We start from the raw sequence: 13,705 nt of genomic DNA, 5'->3' as shown, positions 1-13,705 counted from the left end.
TGCTTTCCTCATCATTCTGCACGTAGCTCTTGGCCCCCTTCTGTCCACCCCACGGCCCCCAGGCTGGGGCTTCTGGCCTTCCTGAGGCTCCCAGGTGCTGCGGGAGAGTCTCCGGAGAGCAGAGCCCCTTCAGCAGCAGGACCCGGCGCCTCTCTCCTCCAGAGCTCGCCCTAGCCCATTCCGCCTCTGCCTGGCCTCCCGCCTGCCGGGTCGCTGCCTCCCCGAGCCCGCCCTGTGGTCCACAGGCTTGCCCTCGCCTTGGGGCCGCTCTGGACATCACAGACTCAGGAAGCCGCCCAGCCCAGATCTAAAGGAGCCCTCCCTCACCCACGGGGGGCAGAGAACTTCCCCTGCTTCCCTTCTAGGTAGGGGCTTTGGCAGGTCGAATCATTAAGTGGACATAAAACAGATGAGCAGGAAACAAAAGTCCAGTAACAGGTACAGTGCATGGGACACCCGAAGGGCCACGGAGAAACGCTCTGGATAACTGAAGCATCCCCTTAAATACTACCTCCAGCTAGAGCCGAAAGCAGATGCTGGGGTGGGGTAGGGGGGAGTCTGCTAGGGGAGGTGGACAGGGAAAGGCTGCAGGATGTCCCGTGATCCCCCTTCCTGGCCCCGTGAGGCAGAGAGCTGGCCGCTGGGCTTTCCCTTGTGTCTCTGGCAAAAAGGTGACTTCTTGATTTTTCAGAGCTTCTCTTGTGTCTGCGGTTTTTAAAAATGACCAGGAAAACAAGAGAGGCACGCCATGGGGCTGTCGGCCTGCAGGTCTGCGGGAGTGCCGGCGTCAGTGTTCGCACGTGCACACCCGGGACACGGGGACTGTGGGCTCAGCCTTTCCAGGAACTGCTGGGGCGTCTTCGGTCTCTTTCTCTCCCTGCCCTGGGTGAGGGTTTGGTTCTTCATGCCCCACCCCTGTGAGTTTCCTTCCTTTTTTTTTTTTTTTTTGAAGATTTTATTTATTGGGGTGCCTGGGTGGCTCACTGGGTTAAAGCCTCTGCCTTCAGCTCAGGTCATGATCTCAGGGTCCTGGGATCGAGCCCCGCATCGGGCTCTCTGCTCAGCGGGGAGCCTGCTTCCTCCTCTCTCTCTCTGCCTGCCTCTCTGCCTGCTTGGGATCTCTGTCTGTCAAATAAATAAATAAAATCTTTAAAAAATATATTTTATTTATTTGATGGATAGAGGTCACAAGTAGGCAGAGAAGCAAGCAGGAGTCGGGAAGCAGGCTCTCTGCTGAGCAGAGATGTGGGGCTCAATCCCAGGACTGATCCCGGGACCCTGAGACCATGACCTGAACCGAAGACAGAGACTTAAGACAGAGACTTACTTGACTGAGCCACCCAGGTGCCCCTGTGAGTTTCCTTCTGATCACAGCGTCCTGCCTGGTTGCTGTGGGTAGGGCCTCCCTGTGGCCTTGACTTGTTGCGTACCCAGACGGCACGGGTCGGCAAGCTTCATTTCATTGGCTTAGTGCCTTTTTGTGGGTCTTTGGAGAAGTGTTGTATTCAGATCCTTTGTCCATTTTTATTCATTTATTTATTTTAAAGATTTTTATTTATTTGACAGAGATCACAAGTAGGCAGAGAGGCAGGCAGAGAGAGAGGAGGAAGCAGGCTCCCCGCTGAGCAGAGAGCCTGATGTGGGGCTCGATCCCAGGACCCGGATAATGACCTGAGCCGAAGGCAGAGGCTTTAACAACTGAGCCCCATTTGTCCATTTTTAAATTGGGTTGTTTGTCCTTATCTTAAATCAGGTTGTAAGTGTCCTCTGCATATTCTAGATGTCCCTCATCAGACACGATTTGCCAATATTTTCTCCCATTCTATGCGTTGTTTTTTCACTTTCTTCTTGGTGTTCTTTGAAGCACAAAGGTTTTTTTTTTTTTTTTTTAATCTTTTTTTTTTAAGATTTTATTTATTTTATTTGACAGAGAGAGAGAGATCATAAGTAGGCAGAGAGGCAGACAGAGACAGAGGGGGAAGCAGGCTCCCTGCTGAGCAGAGAGCGCTATGCGGGACTCAATCCCAGGACCCTGAGATCATGACCTGAGCGGAAGGCAGCAACTTAATCCACTGAGCCACCCAGGCGCCCCGAAGCACAAAGTTTTTAATATTTTATTGTTGATCAATCTTTTGGTGTCATTTATAAGAACCACTGCCTAACTAACTGTAGGTCATGAAGATTACACTACCTTATTTTTTTTTAAGATTTTATTTATTTATTTGACAGAGAGAAATCACAAGTAGGCAGAGAGGCAGAGACAGAGAGAGGAGGAAGCAGGCTCCCCGCTGAGCAGAGAGCCCGATGCGGGACTCGATCCCAGGACCCTGAGATCATGACCTGAGCCGAAGGCAGCGGCTTAACCCGCTGAGCCATCCAGGCGCCCCTACACTACGTTATTTTTATTTGAAATTATTTTCTCATTTAAAAAAAGTATTTTGTGGGGCACCTGGGTGGCTCAGTCGGTGAAGTGTCCGCCTTTGGCTCGGGTCATGGTCCCGGGGCCCTGGGATCCAGCCCCGCGTCGGGCTCCCTGCTCCGCGGGGAGCTGCTTCTCCCTCTGCCCGCCCCTGTCTCCCCATGAATAAGTAAATAAAAGCTTAAAAAAAATAAATTAGAAAAAGTAAAATATTTGTTATAGCGGTGTCCGTCTGGCCGGGTTGGTGGAGCACGCAACTCTTGATCCCAGGGCTGGGAGTTCGAGCCCCACGCTGGGTGTAGAGATCATTTTATTTTTTAGAAGATTTCACTTATTTGACGGAGACACACCGCGAGAGAAGGACCACGAGCGGCGGGAGCGGCGGAGGGAGCAGCAGCTCCCCGCGGAGCAGGGAGCCCGAGGCGGGGCCGGACCCCAGGGCCCCGGGACCAGGACCCGGGCCACCCCGGCGCCCCGAGCTTACGGCTATTACTACGAATAAACTCTTCGGGGCGCCCGGCGGCTGCCTTAGGCCCGGGCCGTGGTCGCCGGTCCCGGATCGAGCCGGCGGGGCGGCGCCCGCCCCCCGCCGCCCCCCGCCGCCCCCCGCCGCCCCCCGCCGCCCCCCGCCGCCCCCCGCCGCCCCCCGCTCCTGCCCCTCCCCGCGGCGCCGAGTCTGAGCCCCAGGAAGGAGCGACGAGCGCCGGGCGGGACGCGCTGCGGACGGGGAGCGGCAGAGCCGGCTGGGGCGCCCCGCACGCCTGCCCGCGTGGTCCCCGCCCGCCCCCGCCCGCCCCCGCCCGCCCCCGCGCGCCCCGCGCCCCGCCCCCGCGCCGGCTCTCCTCGTCCGTGTCGCGACGAGACACGCACACTCGCCGGCGGGGACCTCGAGCCCCGGCGGGGACACGCCTCTGTTCTGACGTCACACTCTGCGCGGCGGAAGAAAGGGAGGAGGGGCCCGCCGCTGGCGCCGCCCCCGTTTCCTAGCAACGCAGCCCCGGCCCCAGGACGGGGGGGTGCGGGGGCCATGGGTCACGTGGGCCGCTGCAGGCGCCCGCTCGCTCCGGCGCGTGCGCACGTGCGTCCGCGCGTCCGCGCGCGTGCGCGGAGGGGCGGGGGGAGGCCGCCGTGCCGTGCGCGTCCCCGCACCTCGACGTCGCCCGGCGAGCGCGCGCCCGGCACTCTCTCGGCTTCTTATAGCGCCGCGGGCGGCGGTTGGCGGCGGGGACAGCGCGGACGGTGGTGACATGGCGGCGCCGCGGCTCGTGGTGCTGGCGCTGGCGCTGCTGGGCGCCGAGGTCGGCTGCGGGGCGGGTGAGCGTCCGGCCCGGCGCGGGTGGGGGCGGGGCCGGGGGCTCTGGAGGGGGCGGGGGTGCCTGACCCCGGGCGCCCTACGCGGGGAGCCGGCGGTGCCCGGCCGAGGGGACCCCCGCGCGGCCTCGCCGAAGCCTGGAGCGGAGCCCGCCGTCGTCCCGGGCCCGGGGCGGCCCCGTGGTGCTCGAGGGGACGCGCGGGGGTCGCCTCGGCCGGGGCCGGTGGTCTCCGGGCCCGCGGGGGTCGTCATTCCTGGCAGGATTTGGGTCCCTAGTCGCGCCCCGGGGAGGCCCCTGCGCCCGCTGCGGCCCGGACGCCGGAGCCCTTGCGGGGAAGCCGGCGCGCTCCGCCGGTTCGGGTTTCTGTCCGACCTCGGGGCGCGGAGGCCGCGTTTTGCAGGAAACGGAGGCCGAGGCCGGGGTGGGGGGCGGGCACGGGGGCCAAGGTCGCCGTGAGGTCGCCCGGGCGGCCCGGGTCGGAGCGGGAGTGTCGGGCGCGCCGGTCTCAGCCTCGCACGCGCGTGTGCCCCGGAGCTCTTCCCGGGAGGGGCCGCGGCTTGCGGGTGGGCGACGTGGTCCGGGGCGCGCGCTGGAGCCCGGGTTCTGGCGTGTCTGCGGGGGAAGCGGGACAGCCTGTGTCTTCGGTAGAGGTGGGCTTCCTCTGGGCCCTCCGCTGTGTTCTGGGGGCAAGGTCGCCCCGGAGGGCCCTCGGGAGCAGAGTCCGGGGTGGGGGCCGGAGCGCTGGAGGCTGGCAGCAGCCCGCGGGCCTCTTGGAGGAGCTTCGGGCCCTCGCGGCTGACCCACCGGCCGGTCTCGGCTGGCCGCCTCCAGTTGATGGGATGCCCCTGCCAGGCACAGCGGCTGCCGGCCGGCCAGCGGGTCTCTGGAGGACTCGGACAGGAGCCCGCGGGCCAGATGCCTGCGGAAGAGGCTGCCAGTCGAGCCTTCGCAGATCGCGGCCGGCGCTGGAGGTGCCCACGGCCGGCAGGGGTGGGGACTCTTGGTTTACTCTCTCTGCGGGGGGCGCAGCCCCCGGGCTTGCTCCTCCACCGCATTCCTGGGTTCCATCGGCTCGGCTCTGCCAGGGAGGCTGGAGGACCCCTGCCCCGGGAGCTTGGGCTGTCCCTGCCCTCTCCCACGTGGGGGAGCTCCGCGTGTCTGGGGGCGTTTGGGTCCACCTGGGATCTGCATCTGTGGCTCTTCCTTCTCCCTTTTTAAGATTTTGTTGATTTACTTATTTGAGAGTGAGCAGAGAGAGCATAAGCAGGGGTGGGCAGGGGCAGACAGAGGGGGAAGCAGGCTCCCGGCTGCTGAGTCCCAGGACCCCAAAACCAGGACCTGGACTGAAGGCAGACGCTTCGCCCAGGGAGCCCCACAGGCGCCGCCTCCTTTCTCAGCTCTGGCGGCTCCCTCCGGGGACTCCGAAACGCCGCGCATACCTGTTCGCCTCCTGCCTGGGTCACAGCTTCCCAGAGACTTTGTTCAGGGGACTGTGCCCGCAGGGGCTCTGCCAGGTGGGCACCCACGTCGGCGGAGGCTGCAGGACAGGGCGCGCTCTGGGACTGTCCTGGGTCCTGGGTCCCCTCGGCCTGGTTGGGGTACAGGCTGGCCGGTCCTGCCTGCTGCTGCGGGCCTCCTCAGAGCCCCCTGTGGGGAGGCGAGCTGGAGCCGCCCGCCGGCGAAGTGCAGGGGATGGGCGGGGCGGGTGCGGAGCCCGAGCTTGTGGCTGGCGTCCCAGAAATGTTCTCTCGCTCCTCCTACCTGAGCAGGCGGAGGAGGTGGGTGGGGAGGGGGGTTGCCGGCGGCCTCGTCCTGCTCCTGGGCTGTTTACCATAAGGCCCGCCTGGCCCGGGGCCCTGCCCGGCTGCCGCAGGGCGTGGAGGAGGGGCGTGGAGGAGGGGCGGCTGTTTTTAGATGAAGGTGACTTGACTTGGAAACGAGGCTCGCGGTCACAAATCGGAGTTTGGACTCTTTGGCCCCTCTCTCCTGTTCGTTCCCCGCCCCTGGGAATTCCCGGGGGTGCCCCTCCCATCTGCCAGGCCAGGTGGGGGCCCCTGCCGCGGGTGACCCTCGGGCAGGGCAGGAGTGTTACCTGTGGTTCCCCAGACGTCGTGTGTGTGTTGGGGGGGGCTGCCTTGGCCTCTCAGAGTGGGGTGCCTGCTCCTCGCTGGGAGAAGCCCCCAAGCCTGTGAGGTTCAGGCCACGTCCTCGTCTCCCAGGGAGGCAGGGTGCCGCTGGGACCGATCTGACGGACTGACGGAACCGTTCTGGGGGCCGTGGCTGAGGGGACAGGTGCAGTCGTGGGTCCTGAGGCTTCAGAGAGAGAGGCAGCCCTGTCTGGGGGAAGGGCCGCCTCGGGCCTCACTTCCTGCCCTGACTCACCACTCCCAGCGGCTGGTTTTGCAATCTTGGGAAATCGTGACTCCTGAGAAATGCCGCTGTCTGAAAGGGGACCCTTCTGTAGACTCGGGGGACAGCCCTCTCGCGGCTTCCCGCCCCCGTCTGCTGGTCGCTGGGCGGGCGGAGTCCTGCGGACAGCCTGCAGGCCACCCCCGGTGGGCGGACACGAAGGCCCACCTGTCGCCAGGACCTTGGGGGTGTGCTGCCTTGCCCCCGAGCAGAAAGGCCAAAGCCCTCAAGGCCTGGTGGCTGAAGCCGGGCGCTCAGGTGCGGCACACGTGGTGCACACGCATGTGTCGGCGTGTGTACGCGTATGTTCTCGGGGGCCCACGGGGGGGGGCCTCTGCAGTTCCTGTCCGCCTCATGGGGGTCCAGGACCTGTGTCCCGTCCACAGTGGCCTTCGGTCCAGCCTCCTCCCACAAAGCCCCCGCCCCAGTGGGAGCGCGGGTGGGGTGGGAAGCCGAGGGCTGTGTGTGTGCAGTTCCCGGGGGGCCCACGAGGGGCGCTGTCGGCCCACGGAGGACTGCGCGTCCGGCCAGCCAGGCACGCGGGAAAGCCTCCCCGCCGAGGTCACCCTCCCGTAAAGGTGGCCTGCTGCCTTTTCGGGTTGTTTCCTTTCTTTCTGATTTTTTTTTATTTTTTTTTTAAAGATTTTATTTATTTATTTATTTGACAGAGATCACAAGTAGGCAGAGAGGCAGGCAGAGAGAGAGGGGGAAGCAGGCTTCCCGCCGAGCAGAGAGCCCGATGTGGGGCTCGATCCCAGGACTCTGGGATCATGACCTGAGCCGAAGGCAGAGGCTTTAACCCACTGAGCCACCCAGGCGCCCCTCTTTCTAATTTTTAAAGATCTTCTGTGTCTGTCTGAGAGAGCGCACACGCGAGGAGTGCTGGAAAGGCAGAGGGGGCGAAGCAGGCTCCCTTCTGGGCAGGGCCCGGGTGAGGTGGGGCTCCGTCCCAGGACCCCGGGGTCGTGACCTGAGCTGAAGACAGGACGCCCAACTGACTGAGCCCCCCCCCGTTGTCCCTAGATCTACCTTTTAGAAAAGGAAATTTCAGGTGTGTGCTGGGACTGGAACCGGCGGTCTGTCACGGGCTTCTCCCGCCCCCGCCAGCTGATTTGTCTCCTGACAGGAGCCGCTCCGAGCCCTCCGTGGTGAGCCCCGTGGCCCCTCCGGCACCGCGGACGGAGCCAGCTGTGTTTCAGGCTTGTGGCCTCTCCTCCGGGCCTGCAGTGGCTGGGCCGGTGCAGGCGGGCCCCGGGGCCCCTGGGCAGGCAGCTTGGGGCCCTCGGTTTGGGTCCTTTCTTGCCCTGATCCCTTCGCTCATGTCCTGTCCTGTGGCCCCCAGTGAGCCACATCTGGACTTCCATCGATGACACGGGCTCCAAGACGCGTCTTACCTGCACCCTGAACAGCAGCACGACCGCGGTCACGGGCCACCGCTGGGTGAGGGGCGGCAAGGTGCTCAAGGAAGACACCCTGCCCGACCTGAAGACGGAGTTCGAGTGAGTGGGGCCCGGGGGCGGGTTAGCCCCGGCGCCTGCAGAGCCGCCGCCCCCAGCCCCCACCCTGTGCCCCACTGGCTCCGCTGTGGCGCCGCGCCAGTGGCCCCTCTGGTCAGTCGGAACGAAGGTTTCAGCCGGTGGGCTCGCTCTGGGCAGATCCTAGGCACAAGCTGCGCACGCACCCCCTGGCTGTGAGATGGCCGAGGGGTCTGAATGTGGGTCGTCCTCTGAGACCCTTCCCTGCTCTCCCCAGGGTGCTGGCTCGTGTGGGCGGGCAGACTTGGGTGCTGCCCAGCCGGAGGTCTCCCCTCCCTGCCCCCCTGAGGCCTCAGGCGCTCCAGGGCACCCTGCTCTGAGGCCTTGTCTTGGTCAGGAAGGCCCAACCCTAGAAGCAGGGTCCTGTTGGTGGTTTCTGGGGTGGCTGGGCACAGAGACGCACGGAAGCAGGCCGCCAGTCAGGGAGGGGGTACCGGTTCCCTGTGCTCCCGACGGTGACCCCCGACTGCTCCTGCCTGACTCTGCTGGGAGCCCCCTGCGGCGTGAGCTGTACTCGGAAGGGTCGGTGCCGCGCACGGGGCCCGCTCACGGCCATGTGTCTGCTCGCAGAGTGGACTTGGGGGAGCGCTCCGGGGAGTACTCGTGCATCTTCCTCCCAGAGCTCGCGGGCAGGACCAGCATCCAGTTGAAGGGTGAGCTGGGCAGGGCCGGGCACCCCCGGGGGTGGGGGCGACGCTGCCCGCCCGCCCAGCAAGGCCGGCTGGGGAGGCCGCGGAGCGTGGGCTCAGGCCCCTGCCTTGCTCGGTCTCCCCCGTAGGACCCCCCAACATCAAGGCCGTGAAGAGGTCAGAGCACGGCACGGAGCGGGAGACGGTGGTGCTGGGCTGCAAGTCCGAGTCCTTTCCCCCCGTCCGCGAGTGGGTGTGGTACAAGATGGAGAGCTCGGGGGAGGTGAGAGAGGGGCGCGGACGGAGGGGGCCTGACCTTAGCCTCGGCCTCTGCCTGCGCGCCTACAGCGTCCCCCTGCCCCCAGGTCATCAGCAACGGCTCCCAGAGCAAGTACTTGGTGATCTCGTCGGAGACCAAGACGGAGCTGCACATCGCCAACCTGGACCTGGAGGCGGACCCCGGCAGTTACGCGTGCAACGGCACCAGCCCTGAGGGCACCGGCCAGGCCGTCATCACGCTGCGCGTGCGCAACCGCTTTGCTGCGCTCTGGCCCTTCCTGGGCATCGTGGCCGAGGTGCTGGTGCTGGTCACGGTCATCTTCATCTACGAGAAGCGGCGGAAGCCGGATGAGGTCCTGGACGGTGAGCCGTGCGCCCTCTGTTCCCGTAGGCTTGGGGTTGGGGAGGGGCCGCTGTCCAGGAGCTCCAGACAGAGGAGGGTGCTGTGGGGTGAGGGTCCCAGGCTGGGGACTCTCTGGCCTCTGTCACGGGGCTCTCAGTGGGTGGGCGTCCCCCGCCGACGGGCTGTGGCAGCGATCTGGCTCCTGACCTGGTGCAGACCGTGTGCGTCCCGGGGGCGGGCTCCCTGCCTGTCTCTGCGGTCGGGGTCGCTGAGGGCCCTGCGGGGGCCTGGTGCGACGCCACTTCTGACGGCCTGTCCTCTTGCATGTGGCTGCACACCGGCACAGATGAGGACGCGGGCGCCGCGCCGCTGTAAGTCTGGGGGTCGGGCGGGGCGGGGCGGGGCGCTGTGCGGGCCGTCGGACAGTGGGAGCCGTGGGGCCTCCTGAGCGACCAGAGGCCTGCCCTCCTACCCCAGGAAGAGCAGCGGGCCCGTGAACGACAAGGGCAAGAAGGTGCGCCAGAGGAACGCCAACTGAGGTGAGGCTCGGCCGGGGGGCGGGGCGGGGAGCGGGGCCCCTCCCCGCAGGCCTCCGGTTCTGAGAGCCCCGCCCGCCCCTGCAGCGGCCGGCCTCGGTCTGGAGCAGCTCCGCGCCTGGTGTTGGCAGACGCGCGTTCTTCTCTCAGAGGAGACCTGCCCGGCGGAAGCAGACCACACACCGCGGGTCAGATCACAGCGTTTCTTTTTTAAACTAGGGTTTTCTACACATAGAATTCCTTCCTTAGGGGTCTTGTTTTTCCTTTTTAAAGATTTGTGAGTGCCTCGGGGGAGCCGTGAGCTTCCTGCGAGACTCCTGTCCTCGGCCCGCCCCTCAGCTGCCCCTGCCCACCTGTCCGCTCCCTGTTCCCCCGTCCCCACAACCCGTCCCCTTGCTGTCCCTCGGGCATTGAGCCATCTGTCCTGTAGTGGGGGTTGAGAAGAGCACACTGGCCTTTCCCTGGGGCGCTCCCTCCTGCGGCTGCTGGGCCATGTTGGGACCCTCTGGGAAAGGTTGCAGGTCCTGCCCGGTGCGTCTGGAGCTTTGCTGACGCGGCGCCTCGGGTCTGTGTTGTGCAGCTGCTGGTAGGCCCACCGGGCCCTCCCCGGCCCTCCGTGCACCTGCCGGCGGCCGTGGCTGCAAAGCCCCCTCCCCAGCTGCTCACCAGCATCCTGACTGGCCCACCACCCGCCTGCTCACCAATAAAGAAAAGCTGACCTGTCTCTTTCTCCTCCAGCTTCTACATGCGCCGACCGGGTCTTCCAGGAGAGCGGGCAGGGGCGCAGGGTGGCGCACTTGGGGTCCTGGGGGTGGGGCAGGGCTGACAGGCTGGCCAGGAGCTTTGTTGCCAGGCCGGGGGGGAGGGGCATGCAGAGGACTACAAGGAGCCCTGTGAGTGCTCCAGAGCAGGGCTGGGCCCCCTGGGACAGGCAACGCGTACCCACAGTGCCTGCACCCGTGCCCTGGGCTGGAACCTGGGAGGGCTGTGGGCCAGCCAGGACCTCATGGGAGCCCCAGCAGGTGTCCCCAGCAGAGCTAGCCCCTGGGGACGTTGCTCCAGCCCAGGAGGGGAGCCTGAGGCCTGGAAAGACAGGTGGCCCTCCTGAGCCTGGTGCCCAGGAGAAGGGGGTCTCTGTTGGCTGAGCTCAGCCTGACATTGGAGCAAACGGGGCCATGTGGGCAGGGTTGAGAGGCTGGGTCGTGCTCTAGCGGGAGCAGATAGGAGGAGGCAGGGCATCCCCCAACCTGGGGTTTTTACCAGGTGCCAGCCAGGCCTTATGCCTGGTCCTAGAGGGGAAGCTGTCCCAGGGAAGGGAACAGGCTCGGGCAGGTAGACCCTGCTGCCCGAGGGACTCTGTACGCCTCCCCTCCGGACATGAGCCCAGACCTCCAGCAGGACTGGAGGCCAGAAAGCAGGGTTTGGGCGGGAAAGCTCCAACATCGCGAATCCACAAACATTGAAGACAGGCTCGGCCTCTGAGCCACCAGTCTTGACTCCCAGGGAGGAGGCGCGGCCCGTCCCCACTGGGTCCAGGCTTCAGCATGGCCCCCAGGACGGCTGCATCCAGTTGTGGGTGTTGTCCCTGGGCTTCTGTGGACGGAGCGGGGTCCTTGAATGGCAGCCATGCACACCACAGCCTAGGGGGGTGCCAACTGAGCTAAAGGCCCCAGAGCTGGGGGAGCTGCGGGCCTGGCTCTTCCCTCCTGCCGTCACCAGAGGGAGCTGTAGGTGAGCCACTGAGCAGGGCTTAGGGCCCAGGGAGCCCCTCCTCTACGGAGGTTTTGGGGTTGCACCCGCCTGGCCCTGCCGACCCCCGAGCTGGACATGCCTGCGCCAACATCCCTAAGCCTGGGGCTCCTTGGGGGCACTAGCAACATGGCTGGGCACCCCTGGCCTGGCTGGGGCCGGGGGCTCTGTTGGGGGCTGGCCTTGGTCAGGGTGGGGGGCGTGGAGAGGGGCTGGTCCCTGGCTGGGGCCGCTGCTGGGGGGGCCCCAGAGCTTGGGTGCAACTGCCGCCTCCCTCAAAGTCGGAGCGGTGGGCATTGGGTTGCTAGGGGTCTGTGTCCCCTGAGAGGCCATGGCTTTGTTCATCACGCTTGTGCTGCACCCTGGTGCGCAGGGTGGAGGGGCTCAGGGAGGTGTGGTGGCTTCTGGCAGGCAGAGCATGGGGCCTGGAGGGGCGCGGCCGAGCAGGTCTGATGGGGCGAATGAGGCCTGGCCACCTCAGCTGACCTCTTGTTGGTCCTCCTGCCCTAAGAGACCCTCCCCACCCAGAGGTGCCCCTCACACGGACACAAGGAGCAGAAATGGGGTCACTCCCAAACAGCCTCGTACATCTTTAAGCCCAGAAGTACTCATCCGTCCGTCTGTCCGTCCGTGGCGCACAGCAATGTGCTGCCCCTTGCTGCTGGGGGGTGGGGTGGGGGTAGCTTGTCAAGGGCTGCTGAAGCCGGCCCTGGTTTCCCCAGAGTGGGATGGGGGAGTCAGAGGATTTGGTGAGGTCGTCTTTGGCGAGTGCTTGGAGGCTCCGGAACCAGCATCTGGAGACTCCCAACTTGGGGCTGGGGGGGGGCAGGGGGGCAGGGCTGGGGTGTCCACCGATGCACAAGGGCACTTGGAAGCGTCCGCTGGCATCTGGGCCCACAGGCGGGGCCGCCCGCCTTTCCCTGGGACCCCCCCGCCCAGACCGGGACCCCCCCGGGCACCCCCTGCGTTACGACGAGGGCCTCACCCGGCAGCAGAAGAGGGAGCAGGAACAACGTCGGGGGGTGTTGGGGCATCATCGGAGCTGGGTCCGCGCACACCATCTTCGCACCTACCAGGGCAGTGAGCTCTGTAAGGAAAGTCTGGTGAGCCCTAGGTCAGCCGAGCTGGGGACCCCGACCTGGTCGTGCAGACAGCATGAAGCCAAGGCGGTGGGCCGCTCTGCCTGGGGTCACTCGCTACCGTGGGCAGGATGCCAGGGCTGGGCCTGCACCACGGTGGCTCTCAGACCTAAGCCCTCTGACCTGTCACCATGGCTGATGGGACATCCTGTGGCTCCCGAGTCTGGCAGTGGGCTCTCCAGGCCGCCCCTGAGGCTTGAACACTGGGACCTGTCACCAGGCCATGGCCTTATTTTGTCTTCCGGGTCTGTTTTTCACCCAGAGGGTCCCCAAACTCGAGGGGCTTCGGGACTTTTGACCTGGACTTGCCCCAACTAGAGAGGAAGCAGGCTCATGAAGGCTAAGAGCGGCTGGGGAGCCGGGCGGCCGGGAGGTCAGGAGGGGCCCCCAGAGCCTCTTCTGGGGCCCAGGAATGGGGAAGAACGGGGCAAACCAGACGGTAGGAAGGGCCTGGGCTCGCTCGCTTGCTTCCCTTTTACTTGACAGAGACACAGAGAACACAAGCAGGGGGAGTGGGAGAGGGAGAAGCACGGAGCCCAGCGAGGATTTCGGGATCCCAGGACTCAGATCGTGACCTGAGCGGAAGGCAGACGCCTAATGACTGAGCCACCCAGGCGCCCCTGGGGTTTAGTGAGAGGTGTGAGAGCACGGTTAGGCAACAGACCATTGTGAACTGACTCACGGTTCGAGAGCTTCATGATTGTTGTCTCTGAGGGTACTCCCCTGCTCCCACCCCTGGGACCTTGAGATCCTTTCTTCTCCCACAAGCCAGGCACTGTCCTGCCTCAGGGCCTTTGCACGGACACACCGCCGGCCCAAGTCTTCCCACAAATGCACTCCTGGCACCAGCCCTCCTTTTCTCAGGTCACTCCCAGACATCACCCCCGACCCTTCTCATCCCTTCCCCGGCTCTGAATTGCGCAGCACCTTCTGATGATGGATAGCAGGATGTCTGTTGAACGTCACCTTTACGGTGTTGATCGTCCCTTCTGCTCCCATCAGCAGAGTGCGGGTGGCCGGACCCCAGCCCCTGGGTCAGGTGCTTCATAAACATTTGTGGAACCAATGCAAAAAGAGTACTGTGCCCTCGGCAAGGGGTAAGATGGAGTGGAGAGACGGAGCTGGTGGCCGTCTGGCCCGAGGTGGGGTCTGTTGGGTGGAGAGGAGTCGTCAGGACCTGGGGACAGGATCGCCAAGGCCCAGAGAGGGGCCAGGACCCCCTAGGTGACAGGGTCCAGGCCTGCCTTTCTCCCTTCCAAGCGCAGTGGGTCCTCAGGCTGGGCCGTGGGTCTGCCGCCTCCCCACTCTCGGCCTCAGCCCCGGGGCTCTGGCGGCCTGCCCAGACTGACATGCT

At 65.1% G+C, this 13,705-nt stretch overlaps 1 protein-coding gene across 1 annotated transcript; it reads left to right on the top strand.

Annotated features, from left to right (window-relative positions):
- Window positions 1–3,579: 3,579 nt before the first annotated feature.
- BSG (basigin (Ok blood group)) lies at window positions 3,580–10,187 on the top strand. The gene is made up of 8 exons (XM_045088242.1): window positions 3,580–3,733; window positions 7,484–7,640; window positions 8,247–8,329; window positions 8,455–8,588; window positions 8,671–8,947; window positions 9,274–9,298; window positions 9,405–9,466; window positions 9,551–10,187. The coding sequence occupies exons 1-7, from the start codon at window positions 3,667–3,669 to the stop codon at window positions 9,463–9,465; spliced, it is 804 nt and encodes a 267-aa protein (XP_044944177.1). The 5' UTR covers window positions 3,580–3,666; the 3' UTR covers window position 9,466; window positions 9,551–10,187.
- The last annotated feature ends 3,518 nt before the right edge of the window (window positions 10,188–13,705 follow it).

The sequence above is a fragment of the Mustela putorius genome, unplaced genomic scaffold (genome assembly GCF_011764305.1).
Source record: "Mustela putorius furo isolate JIRA1106 unplaced genomic scaffold, ASM1176430v1.1 tig00000095_pilon_pilon_pilon, whole genome shotgun sequence".
Taxonomy (NCBI): domain Eukaryota; kingdom Metazoa; phylum Chordata; class Mammalia; order Carnivora; family Mustelidae; genus Mustela; species Mustela putorius.
Note: the sequence above shows the minus strand (reverse complement) of the source record. Positions and strands in the feature narration are given on the sequence as shown.

Excerpts from the sequence above, each read along its gene's own strand:
- BSG (XM_045088242.1), top strand. The coding sequence starts at position 3,667 with ATGGCGGCGCCGCGGCTCGTGGTGCTGGCGCTGGCGCTGCTGGGCGCC. Across the intron at positions 8,948-9,273 it reads GCCGGATGAGGTCCTGGACG|ATGAGGACGCGGGCGCCGCG; the intron begins GTGAGCCGTGCG and ends ACACCGGCACAG. Across the intron at positions 9,299-9,404 it reads GACGCGGGCGCCGCGCCGCT|GAAGAGCAGCGGGCCCGTGA; the intron begins GTAAGTCTGGGG and ends CTCCTACCCCAG.